This window comes from Sapajus apella, unplaced genomic scaffold (assembly GCF_009761245.1).
Source record: "Sapajus apella isolate SASKATOON/1434 unplaced genomic scaffold, GSC_monkey_1.0 scaffold77, whole genome shotgun sequence".
Lineage (NCBI taxonomy): Eukaryota > Metazoa > Chordata > Mammalia > Primates > Cebidae > Sapajus > Sapajus apella.
This window is the reverse complement of record NW_022437017.1, coordinates 8,988,763-9,014,649: the sequence shown is the minus strand read 5'-3', so window position 1 is coordinate 9,014,649 and position 25,887 is coordinate 8,988,763. Positions and strand designations below refer to the sequence as shown.

The 25,887-nt window shown below is 59.3% G+C and overlaps 2 protein-coding genes across 2 annotated transcripts in view; both read right to left on the bottom strand.

Annotated features, from left to right (window-relative positions):
- The window catches only part of PEAK3 (PEAK family member 3), an 8,637-nt gene extending 5,895 nt beyond the window's left edge, over window positions 1–2,742 (bottom strand). Inside the window, exons 1-2 of the mRNA XM_032252359.1 lie at window positions 1,902–2,742; window positions 1,318–1,403 (exon numbers count right to left, since the gene is read on the bottom strand). Coding sequence (XP_032108250.1) covers window positions 1,318–1,399 — 82 coding nt within the window. The 5' untranslated portion in view covers window positions 1,400–1,403; window positions 1,902–2,742. The remainder of the gene's footprint in view (window positions 1–1,317; window positions 1,404–1,901) is intronic.
- Window positions 2,743–9,270: 6,528 nt separating this feature from the next.
- Window positions 9,271–24,439, bottom strand: LINGO3 (leucine rich repeat and Ig domain containing 3). The gene is made up of 2 exons (XM_032252344.1): window positions 23,657–24,439; window positions 9,271–11,319 (listed from the first exon to the last, which is right to left on the bottom strand). The coding sequence occupies exons 1-2, from the start codon at window positions 23,689–23,691 to the stop codon at window positions 9,495–9,497; spliced, it is 1,860 nt and encodes a 619-aa protein (XP_032108235.1). The 5' UTR covers window positions 23,692–24,439; the 3' UTR covers window positions 9,271–9,494.
- Window positions 24,440–25,887: the final 1,448 nt, after the last annotated feature.

The window sequence follows — 25,887 nt, the reverse complement described above, 5'->3', positions numbered from 1 at the left end:
TTTTTTTTTTTTTGAGACGGAGTCTGGCTCTGTCGCCCAGGCTGGAGCGCAGTGGCGCGATCTCGGCTCACTGCAATCTTGGCCTCCAGGGTTCAAGTGATTCTCCTGCCTCAGCCTCCTGAATAGCTGGGATTACAGGTGTGCACCACCACACCCGGCTAATTTTTGTATTTTTAGCAAAGATAGGTTTTGCCGTGTTGGCCAGGGTGGTCTTGAACTCCTGGTCTCAAGTGATCCTCCCTCCTTGGCATCCCAAAGTGCTAGGATACAGGATGGGATTACAGGCATGAGTTACCGTGCGCAGCCGCCCCCTCTCTCTCCCTCTCTGTCTTCTTCTCTCTCTCTCTCTCTCTCTTTTGAGACAGAGTCTCACTCTGTCGCCAGGCTGGAGTGCAGTGGCACAATCTTGGCTCGCTGCAACCTCCGCCTCCCGGGTCCAAGCACTTCTCCTGCCTCAGCCTCCTGAGTAGCTGGGACTATAGGTGCACGCCACCACACCTGGCTAATTTTTGTATTTTTAGTAGAGATGGGGTTTCACCACGTTGACCAGGCTGGTCTCCATCTCTTGACCTTGCGATCTGCCCGCCTCAGCCTCCCAAAGTGCTGGGATTGCAGGCGTGAATCACTGCACCCAGCCGCCTCGCTCTCTAAAAAGAGAGCGGGATCCTCCCGCCTCAGCCTCCTGAGTAGCTGGGACTGCAGGCGCTTGACACCATGACCATCTCATTTTTTTTTTTGGTACGTTTTCTAGAGATAGAGTCTCACTATGTTGCCCAGGCTGGTCTCAAACTCCTGGCCTCAAGTGATCCTCCCTCCTTGGCCTCCCAAAGTGCTGGGATACAGGGTGTGATTACAGGCATGAGTTACGGTGCCCAGCCTCTCTCTCGCTCTCTCTCTCTCTGAGATGGAGTCTCGCTCTGTTGCCAGGCTGGAGTGCAATGGCACAATCTTGGCTCACTACAGCCGCCGATTCCCGGGTTCAAGTGATTCTCCTGCCTCAGCCTCCTGAGTAGCTGGGACTGCAGGTGCCTGACACCATGTGCATCTAATTTTTTTTTGTGTGTATTTTTTATAGAGATGGGGTCTTGCTCTGTTGCCCAGGCTGGTCTTGAACTCCTGGGCTCAACCCATCCACCTGCCTTGGCCTCCCAAAGTGCTGGCATTACAGGCGTGAGCCACCGCGCCCCGCCCACCAACCCGGAGGTGCTTTTTCAGCCCCCGCCCCCCCCGGCCTTCCTCTGACCTGGTACCTGGCACACCCGCCCCCGCCGCTCCCTGCCATCCCCCCAGCCCAGGGCTCCCAGTGGGGCTGCTCACCGAGGTTGCTGTACGTGGGCTGCGTTGACCCGCTGGGGTCGTCAGGCTCGGGGGGCTCTGTGGGTGGCTCCGGGCTGCTCATATTGCTGGGGGAAGTTCAGACGGGGGCGTGTGTGGGGTGATGTGCAGGGTGATGTGAGGAGGGGTGCGTGGGTGCAGGGGGATGGGAGACCCCGAGGCTCCCCGCTCCAGGGCCCTTGGGAGAGCAGGGGCACCCACACTCCACTCCCTTGTCTGGTCGTGACCCTGCTGTGTCATCCTGAGTGGGTTTCTTGCCCTCTCTGGGCCCACTTCCTCAAATCAGGAGGCAGGTCCGTCACCCGAGAATCTTCCAGCGTGGTGGGAAGGACCCCCCCCAAGCACATTTGGGATGGGGACAGAAGTTCAGCCCAAAGACAGGCCTTTGGGAGTCAGGTGCAGGGCAGACAGTGTCCAGGGACCCAGGCATCCACACTCAGGCCTGGTCCCCGAGAGCTCAGCTGTGCGGTGGCTGCCGGCAGCCAGGCCCCAGCCCACCCCCGCCCAGACCCCCAACCTTCAAAAGTGGCTGCCTCTGTCCAGCTCCTGGCTCCGGGAGCCCCTACCTTCAAGACTGGTGTGACCTCCAGGGAGGAGGGGTCCTCAGGGACAAACTGCCAATGGCCACAGCCCCCCGCCTCGCAGGAGGGGTCTGACCTAGCACCAGCAGCCGACAGGAAAAGGTCCGGCCAACTGTCAGACCGCAGCCCGGGGAGGGGTGGGGGGCCTTTGGGCAACACTTCCCCACCCGCTGGGGCCGCCCCTCCCCTGCCCGCCCGCAGAGGAACAGCATCGCGGGTGGATGAAGACCAGGAGGTGGCATCTGAAAGTCAGTAGCGCCAGGGCTGACAGCCGGGTGGGCGCAGGTGGAAGGCAGGCCGAAGCCTCAGAGGCCAGGCTGGGGTCGGAGGCAGTGGGGAGCCCTGTGAGATCGGGGGCAGAGCTTGCCCACCGTAGGGGAGGGCACAGAACACGGTGACAGCTGTCCCCAGAAAACTGCAAGAGAGGTCTGCGGCTTCCCCTCCGGCAGCAGCATCTGAGAAGCCCCAGCAGCCCCCCGCCCCATCCCAGGGCCCCCGAATGTGGAGTGCGGGTGAGGACCCTCTTGGCTCCGCCGCGCCCCACCGTGTGCCTCCGGGCAAACCTCCACCCTCTCCCTGCTCCTGCGAAGAAAGCAAAGCGTCTCCCACATCCATCCTGGTAACAGCCGCCGCGGGTGGATTCTTCTTTGAAAAAATTTAATCGCCTCCCTTTTCCCCTTCCTCCTTCCTCACTGCCTCGAGGCGTTTATTTAGAAAAAGACGTTTTAGATATAATCACCATAAATGGGAAAATCAAGAATGGAAAAAACCCAAAAGCAAAAGCGGCCTCGGCGAGAAATTCCAGCTGAAGTGCCTGCCTGTCAAAGCTGTCTTTTTTTTGTTACGCCGTGGCCCAGGCTGGAGCGGTGCAATCACTTCACTGCAGCCTGGCGCGAACCCCTGGGGCGATCCTCCCGCCTCGGCCTCCCAGAGTGCTAGGATCACAGGTGTGAGCCACCCTGCCCTGCCCCAAGGATGGCATTTCTTTTCTTTTTTTTCAAATATTTATTTTTTCTTTTTTAAAGAGACGGGGTTTTACCGTGTTGGCCAGGCTGGTCTCGAACTCCTGACCTCAAGCAATCCACCCGCCTCGGCCTCTCAAAGTGCTGGGATTACAGGCGTGAGCCACTGCGCCTGGCCAACTGAGTGCATTTCATGTGGGGTTCCCCCACCCTGTTTCCCTTAGGGAAAATGGGCCCAGAGAGAGTAGGGGGTCTGGCCAGGCGCAGTGGCTCATGCCTGTAATCCCAGCACCTTGGCAGGCCAAGGCGGGCAGATCACCTGAGGTCAGGAGTTTGAGACCAGCATGGCCAACATGGTGAAACCCCGTCTCTACTAAAAATACGATATATGTATATATTGCAGGCTGAGGCAGGAGAATTGCTTGGACTCAGGAGGCAGAGGCTGTAGGGAGCTGAGATCGCACCATTGCACTCCAGCCTGCCTAACAGAATGAGACTCCGTCTCCAAAAAAAACCCAAAAAACAAAACCTGTTGGTAGTGTGGTGTGGCCCCTGGATGAGGCCCGTCCAGACCCTACAGTGTCCCACTCGTTCATTAGAGAGGCACTTACTGAGCCACGGGAGCTAGGGCCACGTTCTCTCTGGGTCCCCGGCATCCCCAGCACGGGGCAGGGATGCCACATGTGGATGGATTTCACATGACATTGGCCTTCTTGAGAAAAACACCTGTGTTTTGTGCAGGGGCGCGATCTCGGCTCACTGCAACCTCTGCCTCCTGGGGTCAAGCGGTTCTCCCGCCTCAGCCTCCAGAGTAGCTGGGACTACAGGCACCCACCTCCGTGCCAGGCTAATTTTTTTTTTTTTTTTTGTACCTTTGGATAGACCGGGGGATTTTTTTTTTTTTTTTTTGAGACAGAGTTTCTCTCTTGTTACCCAGGCTGGAGTGCAATGGCGCGATCTCGGCTCACCGCAACCTCCGCCTCCTGGGTTCAGGCAATTCTCCTGCCTCAGCCTCCTGAGTAGCTGGGATTACAGGCACACACCACCATGCCCAGCTAATTTTTTGTATTTTTAGTAGAGACGGGGTTTCACCGTGTTGACCAGGATGGTCTGGATCTCTTGACCTCGTGATCCACCCGCCTCGGCCTCCCACAGTGCTGGGATTACAGGCGTGAGCCACCGCGCCCGGCCTCTTGCAGGACTATTATCTTCCAAATTACAGACAAACAAATGGAGGCCCAGAGAGGGGCAGTGACTTGCCCCAGGCCACACAGCAATGGAAGCCGGAGACCTGGCGCCAGCTTCCCCTGGCCCCGCAAGCAAAAGCTTGCACGTGGGAATCGTGCCTCTGTCTTGGAGTAACTGGAGGGAAGTGAACTTGCAGGGCTCAGGGACTCGCCTGGAAACGGCGGCGGCTTGTCGGGGGACGTGAGAGAGAGAGACACCCCAGTCGTGTGTCCATGTCCAGTAGCTAGGGTGAGAGACCCAGGAGCGTGCAGGTGTGGGCTGGGGCACCCCGTGTGCTGTCCTAGCTCCGTCTGGGAGGGGAAATCAAGGCAGGCTCGGTCAGAAGCCACCCAGATGTGGGGTGTGGGGATGGCTTGGTCCAGTCCTGTGTTTAGGCGTCCCTCCTTGGGTTTCCAGTCGCCAAGGAGACAGGTGTGACTTTAGCTGCGTCTTGGCTCCCTGAAAAGGGAGGGCCTCTCAGCTGGGTCTCCCCTGTCCCGCACCCAGTGCACCCCACAAATGAGACAGGATTCGTTGAAACCGTGGAGATTGCGGCTGGTTCACGTCGGGCGCGCAGAGCTTTGCGCAGGGAGCGGCCGGCCCTCCTGGGTGGAGACTGCGGCCACAGGGCAGTGGTTTCACCGCCTTTGCTGCCGGAGAGACGGGCAATCCGTGTCTGTGGGGGCGTCCCACAGCCTGGAGCCCCCGCCCCCCAGCCGCCTGGAAACCAGGCACCGAGGGAGGGCCGCCTCACAGTCCCTGACGGGCCTCTGTTCTGCCCCTGAAGGGCAGGGAAATAAAGGATCCTTAGTCCCAGGTTCAAACGGGGAAACCGAGGCCGGAGAGTGACACTGGGGCGTGGCAAGTGAGAGGCTGCCCTTGGTCGGAGCTTCTGCATTCCAGCTCTGTGCTTCTCCCTGCGCCTTCCTGAGCAGGGGGGGTTTGAGCCCTCACACCCACTGTGGGTCACCATTCTGTGCCTTAATTTTCCCACCTGCCACCGCTCCATGCCTCGGTTTCCTCACCTTCCGCCTCTCCGTGCCTCAGTTTCCCCACCTGCCCCCTCTTTGTGCCTCAGTTTCCCTACCTGCCACCTCTCAGTACCTCAGTTTCCCCATCTGTTGCCTCTCTGTGCCTTGGTTTCCCCACCTGCTGCCTCTCCGTGCCTCAGTTTCCCCACCTGTCGCCACTCCGTGCCTCAGTTTCCCCATCTGTTGCCTCTCTGTTCCTCGATTTCCCCACCTGTTGGCTCTCTGTCCCTCAATTTCTCCATCTGTTGTCTCTCCATGCCTTGATTTCCCCACCTGTCGCCTCTCCGTGCCTCAGTTTCCCCACCTGCCGCCTCTCTGTGCCTCAGTTTCCCCACCAGTGAGGATTGGCACAGGGCTAAAGCACTTTATTAGGCTCTCTTCCAAACCAAAGACTCCCTGCCTTTCCTTGGAGCCCTCGGAGACAGGCAGGGAGGACATGGGACCCCCCTCAGCAGCTGCAAGACCCCCGACCGGCTGGAAGGAGGAAGTGGCCAATTCCAGCAGGCACAGCGGGGACCGATGTCTTCTTTCTTCCCCAGCCTGAGTTTGGGGCAGGAGTTTCCCAAAAGCCCAGCCTTGCCTGCTCTTCTCAGCCGCCGCCTGTCCCTAGCTGGAGCCTCAGAGCAGCTTCCCTCCACCCTCTGCCCCTCGCTCGACGCATCTGTGAAATGGGTTCATAACAGGACCGAGCTCACGGGGCTCACCTCAGCGTGAAAGCAGTGAACGCACACCGTGCCTGGAACAGCGCCGGGAACAGCATGGGCGCTGCGGAAGTGTGGCCTGTCACGTTGTCACTGTGTGGAATTCTCTCAGGGATGGCTTTAGGGCTGGAGCTTCGGTAGCACCCCCTGGGGACCCCGGCAGCCCCTCATCCCTCAGCCCTGCCCCTGGTGTTCCCATGGGCGTAAGAACAAAACCTGCGGTTATTAAATCGGTTCCATTTTTATTGGACTTGGACCAAATACAGCAGGATGAGGGGTGGGGGGCTGAGGGGTCTTGGTTCACGTGGGGATGGGGTGGGGGGGCTCAGGGGGCTGAGAAATCCTAATATACGGACGCTCTGTGAACCCTAACATGGCCGAGAACGCGCCCCTTCCTGTCTTTGACAGGCTAAAGGCACTTGGATGTCAATTTTGGGGGGGGGCCCTTGGGGTTGTCATGGTAACCAGTCAGGCAGGTGCTAGGAAAAAAATAGTCGGGGCCGGGCGCGGTGGCTCACGCCTGTAATCCCAGCACTCTGGGAGGCCGAGGTGGGCGGATCATGAGGTCAAGAGATCGAGACCATCCTGGCCAACGTGGTGAAACCCCGACTCTACTGAAAATACAAAAACAGCCGGCGTGGTGGCGCGCACCTGTAATCCCAGCTACTCGGGAGGCTGAGGCAGGACAATCAGTTGAACTTGGGAGGTGGAGGTTGCAGTGAGCCGAGATCACGCCACCGCACTCCAGCCTGGCAGCAGAACAAGACTCTGTCTCAAAAAAAAAAAACAAGAATTGGTTTTGCCCCATTCAGGGGTGGCGGTTGGGGTTGCAGGAACTTCACCCCTCATTCACATCGAGCCTCGCCGGGGCCTCTGTGCCTCGTGGGGCAGGCCTGGGCCCTCCCGGCCACAGCTCAGGGAGCTCGGGCTGGTGTCGCCGACCAGCTCCGTCTGAAACCTTTGCTCAGAGCTTCCAGGGCTGAGCCGTCTTTCTCTCCGTTTCTCTCTGGCTGATCTCAGAGCAGGCTGGAGGGATCCAGGACCCAGGTCTAACCATCAAGCCCGTCGGCAGGCCTGGCCTCTGAATACAGGGTCACGGGTTTGGCCCTCAGACCCATCTTACAGATGACACGGATGGTCCGGGTGGTCCTCAGTCGCTAGCTGAGATGACACAGCGGGGCAGGAGCAGAGCTGCCTTTGAGCCCTTCCTGCAAAGTCCTGGAGGGTCCGTCCTAACCTCTCGGTCGGCGACCAAGCCCTTTCTGTCTGAGGTTTTGACCCATTAATGGTTCTTGTACCGGCCCCCAGCAGTGTCCTAACTGTCCTCTGGCGGATGTGGAAGGGAGGGGCAAGAAGTAGCTGTGGGGAGGCCGGTCACAGACGGTCCCTATGGTCCCTGTCTGGTGTCTGAATCCTTCTGCAAAACCTCAGCTCCTGCTTGCTTACCCCCCGTGACAGGGAGCTCACTACCTGCAGAGTGACAGAGTGGTGGACTGGGGGAAGCTCTTCCCTGATCTGAGCTGCAGTTGGCCTGTGACTCCTGCTTTGGTCCTAGATCTGCCCCGCCCCTGCAGGTGCAGAGACCAAGGTTCCTCCGTCACGGTTTCCGGAGAACAGGGGTCCAGGCCTCGCTGCACGGTGAGGCCCTTGCTGCTGCCTTGCTCTTCTCGCTGCCTCTTCAATACACATAGCAGGGGCCCCCGAGAATCCCCTGTGCTCCTTGGTCTCGTTCCCCACCTGAGTCCTGGGTCAGCAGGGCCGGGCATGATGGCGCCACGCTCAGGGCCTATCTGAGGCCGGCTAAGGGGTCAGTGTGTACCTGCGGGCAAAGGTCCCTCCCGTAGGCCCATTTAAAGGGGCACACAGCACCCCAGAAGCCATGCTCCCGGGCCAGGGCCAGAGTGGCCCCCTCTTGCCTGCTGTTCTGGGAAGCAAGTGGCAGCAAAGGGAGGTGGAGGGACCCGGTGATGGCCCCTCCCTGTGGACACCCCTGCTGAGCTGTGGGGAGGACAGAGGGCGGGGTGTGGGGACCCCTGACCGGAGCCACCGCGTGTGCTGGATGCTCAGCAAGACCTGAGCCCGTGCCCGGAGGTCGGCTGGGAGATGCTCAGCTGAGCCGGCCCTGGGGCGGGCCGTGTGTCCCAGGTGTCAGCCGTGTGTCCCAGGTGTGAGCCGTGTGTCCCAGGTGTGGGCTGTGTTCTGAGTGTGAGTTGAGTGTGTCCTGGGTGTGAGCTGAGTGTCCTGGGTGTGAGCTGAGCGTGTCCCAGATGTGAGCTGTGTCCTAGGTGTGAGTTGAGTGTCCCAGGTGTGAGCTGTGCTCTCATGAGAGCCCTGCTTGCCCCCCTGGTCAGGTCTGGTGCCCAGGGCCTGGTTTTATTGTCAGCTAGGTGTGAGGTGTGTTTCACCTGTGTGACTGTGTTCTGGGTGTGTCTCTGGGTGTGAGGTGTGTTTCACCTGTGTGATGGTGTTCTGGGTGTGTCTCTGGGTGTGAGGTGTGTTTCACCTGTGTGACTGTGTCTGGGTGTGTCTCTGGGTGTGAGGTGTTTCACCTGTGTGTGTTCTGGGTGTGTCTCTGGGTGTGAGGTGTGTTTCACCTGTGTGACTGTGTTCTGGGTGTCTCTGGGTGTGAGGTGTGTTTCACCTGTGTGACTGTGTTCAGGTGTGTCTCTGGGTGTGAGGTGTTTCACCTGTGTGACTGTTCTGGGCATCTCTGGGTGTGAGGTGTTTCACCTGTGTGACTGTGTTCCGGGTGTGTCTCTGGGTGTGAGATGTTTTACCTTTGTGACTGTGTTCTGGGTGTGTCTCTGGGTGTGAGGTGTGTGTCGCCTGTGTGACTGTGGGTGTGTTTCTGGGTGTGAGGTGTGTTTCACCTGTGTGACTGCGTTCTGGGCGTCAATGTGTCTCTGCCTGTGAGGTGTTTCACCTGTGTGACTGTGTTCCGGGTGTGTCTCTGGGTGTGAGGTGTGTTTTACCTTTGTGACTGTGTTCTGGGTGTGTCTCTGGGTGTGAGGTGTGTTTCGCCTGTGTGACTGTGTTCCGGGTGTGTCTCTGGGTGTGAGGTGTGTTTCACCTGCGTGACTGTGTCTGGGTGTGTCTCTGGGTGTGAGGTGTGTTTCACCTGTGTGACTGTGTTCCGGGCGTCAATGTGTCTCTGCGTGTGAGGTGCAGGACGCCCAGGTGTGAACAACGCAGACTTTCTGTGCAGCCTCCCCTGGGGGCTGGGTGTCCACCGTCTCCCCCATGTGACCTTCGTGCCAAGGGCTGGGGGAGAGGAAGCCCAGGGCCTGGCGGCAGCAGCCATATGCCTCCTGGGTGTGGACTGCGGGCCTGAGACCCCCCCAGCCGTCCCGGGTTGGCAGACGGCAGCCCATCCCCCCATCCTTGCAGCCCGCACCCCCTCCCCCAGCTCAGCCACCATCGCAGGGACAGGAAGACGGGTTGAAACCTTTAGAAAACGCTTGAGAAACTGCAAAAAGACGCATGCTGATGAAAAACAGTCCTGCGGTCGGGCGTCTACAAAAAAAGGGGAAGTTCTGCCGGGGGAGGGGGAGCCGCCCCGCCCCCTCCGGAAGATGCGCAGGTTGGCCCCGCGCGGCCGGCCGGGAGGGTGGCGGGGTGGGTGCGCAGGGGAGGGCCCGGCCCCGCCCCCGGGGACCCTCAGATCATCTTCATGTTGAACTTGCGCGCGCCCCCCTGGCCCGCCGCGGCCGCCGGCCCGTCCACCTTGCGGAACGAGTACTCCACGGAGAAGTTGTTCTTGTGCTGCCCGCGGCCGCGGCTCCACACGAACAGCAGCACGAAGCAGAAGAGGACCACGCCCAGGAACGTGATGCAGCCCATGGCGGTGGACACCAGGATGGTGGTGAGGTCCAGCGGCGCGCGCAGGGCCGCCAGCGTCTCGTTGCGCGCCTCGCCCGGGGTCCGGTTGGCGGCCGGCTCGGGGCGCACGCTCAGCGTGGCGAAGTAGGTGTCGTTGCCGCCCGCGTTGCTGGCCACGCACGTGTAGGTGCCGCTGTCCTGCGGCCGCGCGTCCCGGATCTCCAGGGTGCCCCCGGGCAGCACGCGCGCCCGGCCCGCGCTGGCGGCCGTCACCGCCCGGTGCTGCGGCGTCACCCAGGCCACGCTGGGCGCGGGCTCGCCCTCCGCGCGGCACAGGAAGCGCACGTCCTCGCCCGCGGCCGCGGTGACGCGCTGCAGCCGCCGCTCGCGGATCTTGGGCTTGCGGCACACGAAGTACTCGAACAGCACCGAGTCGGGCAGCTTGCGCAGCGCGTCGCCGCGGACCTCGGCGGGGGTGGCGCAGGCCGGCAGCCGCCCGTCGAAGTTGAGCGTCTTGCGCCGCTGCACGATCCACAGCAGGCGGCAGTCGCAAGCCAGCGGGTTCCCGTCCACGCGCAGCGTCTCCAGCGTGTTCACCGAGTGGAAGGTGCTCTCCTCCAGCGTGGACAGCAGGTTGTCGGACAGGTTGAGCAGGCGGATCTGGCGCAGGCCCAGGAAGGCCTGCGGCTCCACCACGGCCAGCAGGGCCCCGGCCAGGTGCAGCTCGCGCAGGCGGACCAGGTCCCGGAACGAGCCGCGCGGCACGGTGCTGATGGGGTTGTGCGAGAGGTTGAGGCAGGTCAGGTGCGCCTGGTGGCGCAGCGCGGCGGCCGGCACGGCGCTGATGTTGGTGTGGGTGACGGACAGCGAGCTCAGGTTCAGGCCCCGCAGGCTGCCCGCCGCCACCTCCTCCAGCAGCGGCCAGTTGTCGATCTCCAGGTGCAGCAGCCCGGGCAGCCTGCGGAAGTTCTGGTCCTCCAGGGCGGCGATGGCCAGGTGGCGCAGCCGCAGGGCGCCCAGGCCGCGCAGGTGGCCCAGCGACTCCCCGGACAGCGCCGTGAGGTTGCAGCGCTCCAGGGTGAGCTCCTCCAGCGCCAGCAGCCCCGCGAAGGCCCGGCGCGAGATGAACACCAGGTCGTTGTCGCCCACCTCCAGGCGCCGCAGGCTGCGCAGGTCCTGGAACGCGTAGTCCAGCAGGATCACCAGCTTGTTCTCGCTCAGGTCCAGCAGCGTGAGGTTGTCCAGGCGCGTGAAGACCCCCGGCGGGATGAGCTTCAGCTGGTTGCCCCGGAGACGCAGGACGCGCAGGCGCGGCAGGTTGGCGAAGGCGCCGGGCTCCACGTGCGCGATGGCGTTCTCGCTCAGGTCCAGCTCCTCCAGCGCGGGCAGCGCGGCCAGGTCGCCCGGGTTCAGGCAGCGGATGCGGTTGCGGCTGAGCTCCAGCAGGCGCGTCTCGGCCGGGATGCCCTCCGGCACGGCGGTCAGGCGGCGGCGCGCGCAGGCCACGGCGCGGGTCTGCGGGGTGCACTCGCAGCGGGCCGGGCAGCCTCCTGCCGGGGGCGGCGCCGCGGGCAGCAGCAGCAGGGGCAGGCTCAGGACGCACAGCCAGCAGGTCATGGTGCGGAGCGTGGGCCTAGGGCCGCGCCACCATCCTCCTGCGCACCTGCAGGCGGGGAGCGCGCAGCGTTAGCACCGTTAGCACCGCCCCCCCCCACTCCTGGGGCGCCTCCGCATCCCGCCCTCACCCCTAACCCGCCCCAGCACAGCGGCTCACGCCTGTAAGCCCAGGATTTTGGGAAGGTGAGGTGGGAGAATTGCTTGCGTTTGAGAGTTCGAGACCAGCCTGCACGAACATAGCGAGACTCCCATCTCTACCAAAAAATAAAAGATTAAGACGCAAGCAGTGGTATAGACCTGTGGGCCCAGCTGCTCAGGAGGCTGAGGCAGGAGGATCGCTTGGGCTGCTCAGGAGGTTGAGGCGCGGTGAGCTACGCTTGTGCCACTGCAAGCCAGTCTGGGCGACACAGTGACACCCCTGTCTCCAGTGGGGGCAAAAAAAAAAATAGCTGGTTTGCAAGTAATTGTGAAATATTTGAAAATTTACCCAGGCACGGTGGCCTGGAGGCTGAGCCGGGAGGACTGCTTGAGGCCAGGGGGTCGAGGCCGCAGTGAGCCGTAATCACAGCATTGCACTCCAGCCAGCGAGATGGCGCAAGACCCTGTCTCAAAAGAAAAAAAAAAAAAAAAAAAAGCAGTATTGATCAAATTCCAGTCCTTGTGATGCTGCAATTCCACTCCTCTTTTTTTTGTTTTTGTTTGTTTTTTGAGATGGAGTCTCACTCTGTCGCCTAGGCTGGGGTGCAGTGGTGCGATCTCAGCTCACTGAAACCTCCACCTCCCAGGTTCAAGTGATTCTCCTGCCTCAGCCTCCCGAGTGTCTGGGATTACAGGTGCATGCCACCAGGCCTGGCTAATTTTCGTATTTTCACTAGGCACACGGTTTCACCATGTTGGCCAGGCTGGTCTCAAACTCCTGACCTCAGGTGATCCACCCGCCTCGGCCTCCCAAAGTGCTTGGGGTGACAGGTGTGAGCCGCTGCGCTGCACCTGGCCTGCTCCTTGTTATCTTTACGCAAGAGAAGGGCACACACCAGGCGCAGAATACCCGCACGGGAGCATTCACAGCCGCATCTGTCACAGCCAGACAGCGGGAAAGGCTGGGAGGTGCACCAGGGGCTGGGGAGTCAGCACAGCACAGCCATCCACACACGAACATGGCTCAGCACGGAAAGAAGCAAGGCTCTGACATAGGCCACAGGGGGGAGGTACCTTGAGGACCCCATGCTGGTGAGAGACACCCCACACAAAAGGCCACACAGTGTGTGATCCCGTTTCTTTTTTTTTCTTTTTTTCTTTTTTTTTTTTTGAGATAGAGTCTCACTCTGTGGCTCGGGCTGGAGTGCAGTGGCACAATCTCGGCTCACGGCGACCTCCGCCTCCCAAGGGTTTAAGCCATTCTCCTGCCTCAGCCTCCTGAGTAGCTGGGACTACAGGCGTCCGCCACCACGCCTGGCTAATTTTTGTATATTTAGTACAGACGGGGTTTCTCCATGTTGGCCAGGCTGGTCTCAAACTCCTGACCTCAGGTGATCCACCTACCTGGGCCTCCCAAAGTGCTGGGATTACAAGTGTGACGCACTGAGCCCTGCTGTGTGATCCTGTTACTATAAAATGTCCAGGACAGGCTGATCGACAGACAGGGAGATGACATTTGATCTCAGACCCTGTCGTGGGTGGAACTGTGTCCCTACAAAAGATACGTTCAAGGCCGGGCGCGGTGGCTCATGCCTGTAATCCCAGCATTTTGGGAGGCCGAGGCGAGTGGATCACCTGAGGTCAGGAGTTCGAGACCATCCTGGCCAACATGGTGAAACCTCGTCTGTACCAAAAATACAGAAATTGGCTGGGCATGGTGACACACGCCTATAGTCCCAGCTTGGAGTGTACTTGGGAGGCTGAGGCAGGAGAATCGCTTGAACCCGGGAGGCGGAGGTTGCAGTGAGCGGAGATGATGCCACAGCACTCCAGCCTGGGCGACAGAGGGAGACTCAGTCTCAAAAAAAAAAAGAGCCCCTGGTTTTCTGGAGAAAGGGTTTGGGGCTGGGGGAACGGCTAGTGCAAAGGCCCTGGGGTCCAGCGGTCATCTGGTGGAGCTAAGGGAGAGCGTGGAGCCGGGCGGGGAGCTGGGTTACGAGGGGCCTCTGGGTGGGGGCAGATGGCGTGGAGCCGTGGTGGGTCCCGGTGGCTGCGTCTTCTGGGCTGCTTCCATCTCTCCTGGCAGCCTGCTGTACCTCTATCAATTCTTTGGCTGCAGCCCAGATTCTGGGGACTGGGGTCGGAGGTAGAGGTGGGGTTGGAGGGAGCGGGGGGAAGGAGCCGGAGCTACCCGGCGGCATTGCCAGCCTCTTCTGCCTGGCCACGTCCCCGCCTGCCAGCCGGCTATTTTTGGCATCTTAGCAGCTGAGTCCCCTCAGGCATCCCCCCAGGCCCCTTGGCCCAAGCCAGGCTGCGCGTCTCCTCACGGTTCCCATTGGCCGCCGATCCTCATCTGCTAAATATCTAGGAAGGCAGCTCCTGCCTTCCCAGTGCCTTCCAGAGCGAGCAGGCGCGGAGCCCCAGGAGGCATCGTCCATTAAGTGAGGACAGAGTTTGTATTTTGCGGCTGTAAATCATTAAGACGAGGTCATGAGGGAGTGGGGGAGCCCTAATTCCATGACTGGCGTCCTTATCAGAGGGAAATCTGGACATGGGGACACAGGCAAAGGCCCGGTGACAACCCAGGCAGAGACGAGTGATTCCTCCACAGGTCAAGTGACACCAGGGATGGCCGGCTACCACCGGAAGCTGGAAGGGTCAGAAGGGGTCGCCCCGAAAGCCCCCCAAAGGAAGCGTGGACCTGCCTGAGCTCGGACTTCCAGACTCCAGAACTGTGAGAGAAGAAATTCCTCCCGCCGGGCGCGGTGGCTCACACCTGTCATCCCAGCACTTTGGGAGGCCAAGGCGGGTGGATCACTTGAGCTTAGGCATTTGAGAGCAGCCTGGCCAACATGACACAGCCCTGTCTCTACTAAAAATAGAAAAATTAGCCCAGCATGGTGGCACACGCTCGTAGTCCCAGCCACTCAGGAGGCTGAGGCAGGAGAATCGCTGGAACCCGGGAGGCGGAGGTTGCAGTGAGCCGAGATCGCACCAGTGCACTCCAGCCTGGCTGACAGAGCCAGACTCCGTCTCAAAAAAAAAAAAAAAACACCAAAAAACCACCATCCGTGATTATCATGAAATGCTGAAAGATACGCATGCACCCAGCGGGAGAGATGGCAGCGATGGTTTCACAGGCAGAGAAAAATCAAGCTTGCCAAACAAGACCATATGGTGCGATCCCATTCACGGCAAAATAAAGGCGAACGCCAAACTGAGTTCTGGATTTGGGTGGACGCGTACGCACAGGGACAGGTGCCAAGACCGGGAATTCACAGGCTGCATGGAACAGCACGGAGCATGGCGGGAAGGAAGCTGTCTGGGTCCCACAGAGAGGAAAGACAGGAACCCCCGGTCTCCAGGAGGCCTTGGTCCCCCCGCCTCAGTGTGGGGCCCATGGGGAAATTGAGGAAGGGAGGGAGTGGGGGGGGCATGAGCCCCACCACAGAAATCACCTTTAATCCTGACCTGGGCGTTTTGCAGGGAAGGCAATCCTTCCCTCCCACCAGGCTCTGTTTTTCTGGGTCATTCCCGAGCTGTTGCTCCCCCACCCTGTGACAGCACACGTACCAGAGCCCTAGGGCGGCGATGGCCCTTTTACCTGCCCCCCTCCACCTCTTATCTCCCCGCTTACTGTCCTCTCCACAGTGTTCCCAAAACCACTGGTGAAAACCTGCCCACAGGCCGGGCGCAGCGGTTCATGCCTGTAATCCCAGTACTTTGGGAGGCCGAGGTGGGAGGATCACTGTGCCCGGGAGGTGGAGGATGCAATGAGCTGAGACCGTGCCGCTGCACTCCAGCTTGGGCAACAGAGTGAGACCCCGTCTTTTTGTTCTTTTTTTTGGAGACTCTCACTGTGTTACCCAGGCAGCCTCCGCCTCCCGGGTTCAAGCGATTCTCCTGCCTCAGTCTCCCGAGTAGCTGGGGTTACAGGCGCCCGCCATCATAACCAAGTTATTTTTTTATTTTTAGTAGAGACAGGGTTTCACCGTGTTGGCCAGGTTGGGCTCGAACTCCTGACTTCAGATGATCCGCCCACCTCCGCCTCTAGAGTTCTGGGATTTCAGGTGTGAGCCACCGCGCCCGGCCTCAAGATCCTGTCTTAAAAAAAGAAGAATAAAGGCCGGGCGCGGTGGCTCACGCCTGTAATCCTAGCACTTTGGGAGGCCGAGGTGGGTGGATCACCAGAGGCCAGGAGTTCAAGACCAGCCTGGCCATCATGATGAAATCCCATCTTAAAAAAAAAAAAAAGAAGAATAAAGAAAACCTGCCCCTAGCTCTCAGGCAAGAAACTTCCATCTATTGGCATGAAGACCGCGCAGGAACCTGCCCTCACCCGACCCTGCAGGTTCTTTCCGCTCAGCACAGACCCCTCACGCTGCTCTCTCCCCCCAGCTCTGGGCACCCACCCTCCCTCCTCTCCTGTTTGTTTTTTTTTTTTTTTTTTTTTTTTTTTTTTTTTTTTTTTTTTTTTTTAAGACAGAGTCTTAAAAAAAGAACAAAAAGACAGGGTCTCGCTCTGTTGCCCAAGCTGGAGTGCAGTGGTGCGATCTCAGCTCACTGCAACCTCCGCCTCTCGGGTTCAAGTGATTCTCCTGCCTCAGCCTCCCTAGAAGCTGGGATTACAGGTGCCTGCCACGATGCCCGGCTTATTTTTGTAGATTTAGTAGAGACGGGGTTTCACCATGTTGGCCAGGGTGGCCTCCATCTCCTGACCTCATGATCTGCCCGCCTCGGGCTCCCAAAGTGCTGGGATGATAGATGTGAACCACCATGCCTGGCCTTTTTTTTCTTTTTGAGACGGAGTTTTGTTCTTGTTACCCAGGCTGGAGTGCAATGGCGCAATCTCAACTCACCACAACCTCCGCCTCCTGGGTTCAGGCGATTCTCCTGTCTCAGGAGAGGAGAAAAACTAGCTGGGCAGGTATTACGAGTGCCCGCCACCACACCCAGCTAATTTTTTGTATTTTTAGTAGAAATGGGGTTTCACCATGTTGGCCAGGCTGGTCTCAAACTCCTGAGCTCAAGTGATCCGCCCGCCTCGGCCTCCCAAAGTGCTGGGATTACGGGCGTGAGCCACCGTGCCTCGGCCCCATTTTCTAAATTAGAGGTTTCTTTTTAAGTTGGAAATATGTATTCAGTTATTTATTTATAGACAGAGTCTTGCTCTGTTGCCCAGGCTGGAGGGCAGCGGTGTGATCTCGGCTCACTGCAGCCTCCACCTCCCCGGCTCAAGTGACCCTCTCACCTCAGCCTCCCAAACTGCTGGGATTACAGGCATGCCCTAGTACATCTGGTGAATTTTTTCTTTCTTTCTTTCTTTTTTTTTTTTTTTGTGGAGTTAGGGTCTCACTCTCTTGCCCAGGCTGGTCTCGAACTCCTGGGGTCAAGCAATTCATGTGCCTTGGTCTCCCAAAGTGCTGGGAATATAGGCATGAGCTACCATGCCAATTTTTTTTTTTTTTTTTTTGAGACGGAGTTTCGCTCTTGTTACCCAGGCTGGAGTGCAATGGCGCGATCTCGGCTCACCGCAACCTCCGCCTCCTGGGTTCAGGCAATTCTCCTGCCTCAGCCTCCTGAGTAGCTGGGATTACAGGCACGTGCCACCATGCCCAGCTACTGTTTTGTAGTTTTAGTAGAGACGGGGTTTCACCATGTTGACCAGGATGGTCTCGATCTCTTGACCTCGTGATCCACCCGCGTCGGCCTCCCAAAGTGCTGGGATTACAGGCGTGAGCCGCTACGCCTGGCCAAGAATTTTTTTAAAAGCACTTTCCACAGAGCACAGATAAGGGCAGAATCAGGAAGTTTCCTGGAGAGATGATAGGTCGGGAATGGCTCGGTCACAGCCACACTGATCCAGTGGCAGAGGTGCCATCGGGAAGCCTCAGTCCCGATGCGCTGTGTGACCTCCGTGGAGAAACCTACCCTCTCTGGACCTCGTCTGTCACGGCACAGGCACAAGAGCCCTGTGGGGCGCCCTGCAAGCTCTGGCTCTATAATTACTCCTGGGATGAGAGGACAGCTGATCCCTCTCGCCCAGCAGGGGCCACTCAAGCTGTGACCCAGTTTTTCAACCCTACCTCCCCCAACAACAGCCTGGCCCCATCACTTCCTCCGCGGGGAGGCGGGAGGGGGATCTGGCAGCTGGACTGAGGCTTCTGACATGTCCCCCGAGGGTCTAGTGCCCCCCAACTTGGGAGGAAGAACTGGTTCCTGGAGAGGGGATGGTGGGACATTCGATTCTCTCTGCAGGACCCTCATCTCCTCACCGTGCGCCCTGAATGAATCTCACTGGCCTCTCTGGTCTCTTCCAGCGGGGTGTCTCTTGGGGGGAGGGTTGTGGGGGTCTTCAAGATGTCAGAGAACCCCCTCAACTCCTGCTGCTCTTGGGTGAGGAAGGGGCTGGGTGCCCTGAGCAGGGGGTGACCCCTTCTGGGTCAGTTTCCTCATCCTGCAGCCCTGGGCCGTAGGTAGGATGGGGTTAGAGGGCCAGGACCACCCCACTGCTTTTTTTTCTTTGTTTGAGACAGGGTCTCACTCTGTTGCCCAGGCTGGAGTGCAGTGGCTTTCAACCACAGGTCACTGCAGCCTCGACTTCCTAGGCTCAAGTGATCCTCCTGCCTCAGCCTCCCGAGAAACTGGAACTACAGCTGTACAACACCAGGCCTGGCTAATATGTCAAATGTATTAAGGCCGGGCGCGGTGGCTCACGCCTGTACTCCCAGCACTTTGGGAGGCCGAGGCGGGTGGTTCACCTGAGGTCAGGAGTTCGAGATCAGCCTGGCCAACCTGGCGAAATCGCGTCTCTATTAAAAATACAAAAATTAGCTGGGCGTGGTGGTGGGTGCCTGTGATCCCAGCTCCTTGGGAGGCTGAGGCAGGAGAATCGCTTAAATCCGGGAAGTGGAGGTTGCAGTGAGCTGAGATTGTGCCCCTGCGCTTCAGCCTGGGCGACAGAGTGACCCCAGCTCCACCCTTCCTTTCCCACCGGCCGGAGTCCTCCCTCGCTCTGTGCCTCCTGCCGCTGCCAGGCCCACGTCTCCCACCCCAAACACCCCTCCAGCTTGCCCCTGCATTCACCTCGCTCCTCCTGTGCCAGCCTCGGTGCCCTTGGTTCAGAATGGAACTGGGGTTGGGGGAGGATCAAGCCAGCCCCTGCAAACCGGCGTCTCCTGGGCTCTGTGAACGTCGGGGCCAGGTCGTTCTCTGGAGTGGGGCCATCCTGGGCACTTCGGGGTGCTGAGCACTGGCCCTGGCCTCCACCCACTCCATGCCAGGGGCACCCCCTGTCGAGACTTCCAAAGATGTCCCCAGACATTTACTAAATGTCCTCTGGGAGCAGAGTCACCCTGGCTCAGACCCCCTCCTGGGTTAGGAGGTTCCACAGACTCCCCCATGATTCTCTGCTCTGCTGAGGTCCCAGGAGGCTGCACTCATTGACGTCCACACCCTGGGCAGAGCGAGGCGGCTCACGCCTGTAATCCCAGCACTTTGGGAGGCCGAGGTGGGCTGATCACCTGACGTCAGGAGTTCGAGACCAGCCTGGCCAACATGGTGAAAACCCGCCTCTACTAAAAATACAAAAATTGCCAGGCGCGGTGGATCACGCCTGTAATCCCAGCACTTTGGGAGGCCGAGGCGGGTGGATCACGAGGTCAAGAGATCGAGACCATCCTGGTCAACACGGTGAAACCCCGTCTCTACTAAAACTACAAAACATTAGCTGGGCATGGTGGCACGTGCCTGTAATCCCAGCTACTCAGGAGGCTGAGGCAGGAGAATTGCCTGAACCCAGGAGGCGGAGGTTGCGGTGAGCCGAGATCGTGCCATTGCACTCCAGCCTGGGTAACAAGAGCGAAACTCCGTCTCAAAAAAAAAAAAAAAAAAATTAGTTGGGCGTGGTGGTGCACGCCTGTAATCCCAGCACTTTGGGAGGCCGAGGCAGGTGGATAGCCAACATGTCGAAATCCCATCTCTATTAAAAATACAAAATTAGATGGGCGTGGTGGCGGGTGCCTGTGATCCCAGCTACTCGGGCGGCTGAGGCAGGAGAATCACTTGAACCTGGGAGGTGGAGGTTGCAGTGAGCCAAGATCATGCCATTGCACTCCAGCCTGGGCGACAAGAGCGAAACTTCGTCTCAAAGGAAATAAATAAATAAAAAGAAGTCCACGCCCGGAGTGGGGACGGAGAGAGGAGGTGAGTCCCAGGAGCTGGGGACCCCCTGGTTTACACCGTCAGCCCCATCGGGAGTTTATCCTGGTGTTTGGGGTGAGAAGGGGACAGATTAGGTTTTTGCTGTTGCTGCGGTTTTTTTCTGTAATAATGAATGCAGGCCTCTCTTTTTGGCCCCGAGGACGTCTTGTGCGGATGAGTGTCTGTCCTGGGCACTGCAGGGTGCTGAGCAGTGTCCTGGCCTCCACCCACGCCGAGCCAGGAGCACCCCCTTCCTGGTCGTGACAGCCACAAGCGTCCCTGGACACGGCCCAGCGTCCCCTGCGGGGCAGAACCTCCCCCAGTAAGAGTCCTTGCTGTAGAGGATGCTGGCACACGGCGGGCATCCAGTTCATGCCCCGGGAGGAGCCAGGGTGATTCAGCCTGTTTACACAGGGAGGCGGAGACCCAGAGAGGGCCAGCCACACAGCAGGGAGGAAGCAGTTACAAGACGCGACCCCACACCTGCACACCCCCTGTTCCTCCGGTGGCTTTGCTAGGGCTCGGGGGGACCTCATGCCCCAGGGGACCTGACCACTGCCCATCTCGTGGCAGCCTGGCTGAGCTGCGAGGTCTCTGGGATCTGCCTAGGCTGATCTTCCTCCTCCCACACCTGCCAGGCGGCCCCATCACAAAAGCGTCAGGATCCCCAAGCACAGGCGCAGTCTTGAAGATGTTTAAGAGTCATGCAAGGGATGGCCGGGCGCGGTGGCTCACGCCTGTAATCCCAGCACTTTGGGAGGCTGAGGTGGGTGGATCAAGAGGTCAGGAGATCGAAACCATCCTGGCCAACATGGTGAAACCCCGTCTCTACTAAAACTACAAAAAATTAGCTGGGCATGGTGGCGCGTACCTGTAATCCCAGCGACTCAGGAGGCTGAGGCAGGAGAATTGCCTGAACCCAGGAGGCGGAGGTTGCGGTGAGCCGAGAGCGCGCCATTGCACTCCAGCCTGGGAAACATGAGGGAAACCCCGTCTCAAAAAAAAAAAAAAAAAAAAGCTGGGCGTGGTGGCTCATGCCTGTGATCCCAGCACTTTGGGAGGCCGAGGCAGGCGGGTCACGAGGTCAGGAGATGGAGACCATCTTGGCCAACGTGGTGAAACTCCGTCTCTACTAAAATGCAGAAAATTAGCCGGGCGTGGTGGCGCGTGCCTGTAGCACTGGCTACTTGGGAGCCCGAGGCAGGACAATTGCTTGAACCCAGGCGGTGGAGGTTGCAGTGAGCCAAGATCATGCCACTGCACTCCAGTCTGGGTGACAGAGCGAGACTCTGTCTCAAAAGAAAAAAATAAAAAGGCCGGTGGGCAGATCACGAGGTTGAGATTGAGACCATCCTGGTCAACATGGCTAAACCCCATCTCTACTAAAAATACAAAATGTAGCTGGGCGTGGCACTATGCACCTGTAATGCCAGCTATTTGGGACGCTGAGGCAGGAGAATTGCTTCAAAGGAGACATGGATGGAAGCCAGGGAGCCCCCAGAGCCAGCCTGTACCTGAGTTTCCTCAGCCCTGGCCCTGGACACCGCCTTCCTGGACTGAGGCTGTGGTCAGTGTGGGGGTTGGGCTCCTCGTCGCCCACAGGGGCCCTGAGGTGCAGCTGCTGATTCCTCCTCAAGCCCTCCGGACACGAATAGTGCCTCTAGCATCCCAGGGCCTGCTCTAAACAGGCCACAGACCCAGACCCCCAAACACCCAAAGCCCCTTGCAGAACCACATGGGGAAACTGAGGCTCAGAGAGACATGAGATTCGCCCAGGCCTCTCCTGATGGTTCATCAAAGACTTCCCGTACGCCAGGTCTCAGGATGCATCCCACTTCCCTCCTTCCTTCATTCACCTGTCTCACGTGCCAGGCTTGCTGGGCACGGAGGCACACAGCTGCCATCCCAGCACTTTGGAAGGCTGAGTGGACAGGACTGCTGAACCCAGGAGTTTTAGACCAGCCTGGGCAACAGAGCCAGACCCCGTCTCTACAAAAAAAAAAAAAAAAAAAAATGTTAAAATTAGCCTGGTCTGGCGGGGCATACCTGTGATCTCAACTACTTGGGAGGCTGAGGCAGGAGGATTGCTTGAGCCCGGGAGGTGGAGGCTGCAGTGAACCTCGCAATGATTGCACCACTGCACTCCAGCCCGGACAGCAGGACAAGATGCTGTCTCAAAAAAGGAAAAGAGAAGAGAAAAAATATGCCAGGTGCTCTTCCATGAACTAGAAATACATCAGAGAAGACAGTCGGGAACGTCCCTTCTATGCACTGAGATGGAGTCTCTGTCACCCAGGCTGGAGTGCAGTGGTGCAATCTCGGCTCACTGCAACCTCCACCTCCCGGGTTCAAGTGATTCTCCTGCCTCAGCCTCCTGAGTACCTGGGATTACAGGCCATGCGCCACCACGCCCGGCTAATTTTTTGATTTTTAGTAGAGACGGGATTTTGTCATGTGGGCTAGGCTGGTCTCGAACTCCTGACCTCAGGTGATCTGCCTGCCTCAGCCTTCCAAAGTGCTGGGATTACAGGCGTGAGCCACCGCACCCAGCCCCATATCCTTAAGGAGCTTACATTCTGGTGCAGGTGACGCCGTGAAATCAGCGTACGGCACATCAGCTGCTACTAAACGCCACGGAGGTGAGAACAGCTGTGTCCTCGGGTGACGTCACCTCCTCGGCTCAGCGCCCCGCCATACACGGGCGTGAAGCTGGAGCTGGGGCCGGCGACCGAGAGCCTTCCTGTCTCCCCTCCCCACCAAGGGGCACATCCCAGCAGGCCCAGGACTGCTCGTCTGCCCCGGAGGACGCCCTGCCCTGGTGGTCATCTCGGTGAGCTCTGCTGCCTGGCCCTGGGGGTCTGGGTGAGCGTGGCGTCGACCCCTGTGGAGGGAGGACGCGTGTTTCAAGGACAGAGCCTCATTGCCATGCATGACCAGCTGCAGAAGCCTTTGGCAGGGGGGCCGGGCCGGCGGCAGGGACGGCGTTGGTGGAGGTGGACGGGAGTGGGGGTCTGTCCTGAGCAGGTGGGGGTGGTCCGTGTACTGGCCCCCGCCCTGCCATCGCACCCCAGGACGCCGGTCCTCCTCCTAAGCCCCAGCATGTGCCGTGGGCTGCATGGGTGCTGGTGGCGTGGCGGCTTCCACGGAGACACCCGCTGCCTGTGCACGGCGCCTCCACAGCCTTTTACCGCTGTTCCATTCAGCGCCTTCCAGCACATTCACAGATTGTCCACTGGCACCTCTAGTTCCAGAACATTCCATCACTCCCAAAAGGAAGCCCTGTCCCCATCAGCAGTCACTGCCACACCCCCCCAGCGGGGTCCCCCACGCGTCCGCCTCCCGCCTCTGCGGATTGGTCTGTCCTGGATTGATTTCCAATCAATGCAGTCGGATGTCTGTGGCCTCCGGGGCCTGGCATCTATCCCTGAGCGCCAAGTCGGGGGGACACACGGGTGAGAATCACGCAGCCCAGCGAATGGGCAGATCGTCTGAAAACAGCGCTGAGGAGGGGCGTGAGCGGGGAGCTGTGGGCGTCTGTTCTGGGCTGTGGCTGTGTTTGACCTGACCAGGAAGGCCCTGTCTGAGCTGAGACGGGGATGGGGAGCCGGGGTCAGCAGGGTACAGCAAGGCGAGGGGTGATGACGGCGGCGGGGGAGGGGTGTCTGAGCTTGGTGGGGCAGGAGCCCAGGCTGGCAACGGCCAGACCACACGGGGCACTGAACCGCAAGGGCGGTGTCCTGGCATGCGTCCACGGGCAATAGGGAGCCATGGGAGGATACTGAGTGGGAGCATGGCAAGATCTGGGTTGCAGTTGGAAGGCGCGTCCAGCTCTGCGTGGTCTGACCCTGTGTCGCCCTGCCTCTCCCAAGCCTTGGAAAGTCTTGACTCTGGGCTGCCCCTCCATCTCGACAGAGCCGGATGCCATTATATCCCTGTCCACCCCGTCACCGACACGCAGAGCTGCGGCCAACGGCCGAGCATGGGGAGGCTGAACTGAATCAATGTCCACTCCGGAGCCAGGACAAGAACACATGGGTCCCCACCTGAATCGGCCGCTGACCGCCTTGGGCAGAGGCATTGAAGTCTCTGAGCCTCAGTTTGCTCTTCTGCAAAAGGGAACTGCAGGGTCCCAGTCACCTCCCGCGCTGAGCCAGTGGGAAGTCGGCCGAGGAGGTTCCTTCCAGGGAAGTCTCCACTGGGTGCCGGCGGGGGTCAGGAGTCTGGAGTCCCAGGCCCTGGTCTGCTCCTGGCTACGTCTCCACCTCATTCATTCATTCATCCAACAAGCATTCATTAATTCATTAATTCATTCAATAAGCACTTAAAAGCAATGCCTGTGCGCCAGGCACTGGTTTTAAGAGAAACAGCACTGAGCAAAACAGACAAATCCCTGCATTCTGTCCACGGGTGAGAGACAGAAGAAACAAGTAAAGCCGACAGTCACAGGGCGGGCCACGGTCCGGGGAAAAATAAACCGGGAAGGGGGGCCTGGGGCTGGCAGAATAAAGGCCTCCCCACAGCCAGCCCGTTCTAATCCCCGGAACTGCAGATAAAGCCACCTTACATGGAAACACGGCCTCTGCAGATGGGATTAAGTAGGAATTGTGAGATCCGGAGATCATCCCGGATCATCGGAGGCTGACATCCTTACGGGGTCCTCTCAAGGGGAGGCGGGAGGCTGAAAGAGAGAGACTGGAAGAGGCTGCGCTCAGGCTGTGAAGGGGGAGGAAGGGGCCCCGAGCCAAGGGACCCGGGTGCCTCTGGACACTGGGGAAGATGGGAACCAGATTTTCACCTGGAGCTCCCAGGAGGGCTCAGCCTTGCCCATGTCCTGTTTTTATTTTTATTTTTATTTTTATTTATTTATTTATTTTTATTAAGACAGGGTTTCACCATGTTGGTCAGGCTGGTCTTGAACTCCCAACCTCAGGTGATCCGCCCGCCTTGGCTTCCAAAGTGCTTGGATTACAGGCGTGAGCCACCACGCCCGGCCTTTATTTTATTTTCTGAGACAGAGTCTGGCTCTGTCACCCAGGCTGGAGTGCAGTGGCAAGATCTTGGCTCACTGCAACTTCTGCCTCCCGGTTTCAGGCGATTCTCCTGCCCCAGCCTCCTGAGTAGCTGGAATTACAGGCGTGAGCCACCCCGTCTGGCTAAGTTTTTGTATTTTTAGTACAGATGGGGTTTCGCCAGGTTGGCCAGGCTGGTCTCAAACTCCTGACCTCAGGTGATCCTCCCATCTTGGCTTCCCAAAGTGCTCGGATTACAGGCGAGAGCCACCATGCCCAGCTAATTTTTGTATTTTTTTTTTTTAGTAGAGACAGGGTTTCACCTGTTGGTCAGGCTGGTCTCGAACTCCTGACCTCGTGATCTACCCGCCTCGGCCTCCCAAAGAGCTGGGATTACAGGTGTGAGCCACCGCGCCCAGCCTCATGCCCTGGTTTTATGCCAGTGAGGCCCATTTTGGACTCCGACCTCCATGGGGTCTGATAATAAATGTGTGTGGTTCTCAGCTACTGCTGTCACAGCGGCCAGGACTCATACCGGGTCACTGCAGTCTTAAGAGGGAGTCCTCCTGAGGCGGTGCACCTGCCTTCTGGGGTGCGGAAGGTGGGGGACACTGGCCTCTCCTTGGGGTCTGCGATCTCCATCAGCCTCATTGCAGGCATCGGCCTTGGGCACCCCCTCCCGAAAACTGTCCCCCACGGCAGGACCTGGGAAAGGGAGGCCCCTCTTTCCTGTGTCCCCAGCTGTCCTTAGAGCCTGGACTAATTGTCCAGGAAGCTCTTCGCCCAAGGAGGAGGCGGAGTGTGGCTGGGAGTGGTGGGGTCCCTCCTTGGAACAGGGGCGGCCCTGCCCGCTAGATGCCTGGTGGGCAGCTCCCCGCCTCGGCTCCCAGCCAAGCCCCCGGCCCTGCCAAGCCTCCCCCTCTATTCTTTGCAGGGCTGTTCCCCTCCGCCCTCTTGCAAGGTTACCTCCAACCCATCCTCCCTCCAGTCCGTGCCCAGGGCAGGGATGCGGAAGTCTCCCTTGGGAAAGGCCCTCCTGGAGGCTGGTCGAACCCAGAGCGGGCAGGGCTGAGAGGCGTGGTAGCGGCCCCCTCTGTACCCCGGCCCACAGCCACCTCCATCCTCCCTCCCTCTGTCCCCCACCACAACTGGGGCGCTGGGAGTAAGGGGAGTGTGGTCTGGAACCGACCCCCATTCGAGCTTCTAAGACAGATATGGTAGGAGGGGTCCAGCCCCTCACAGCACGCTGCCCTGCAAGGTCTGCT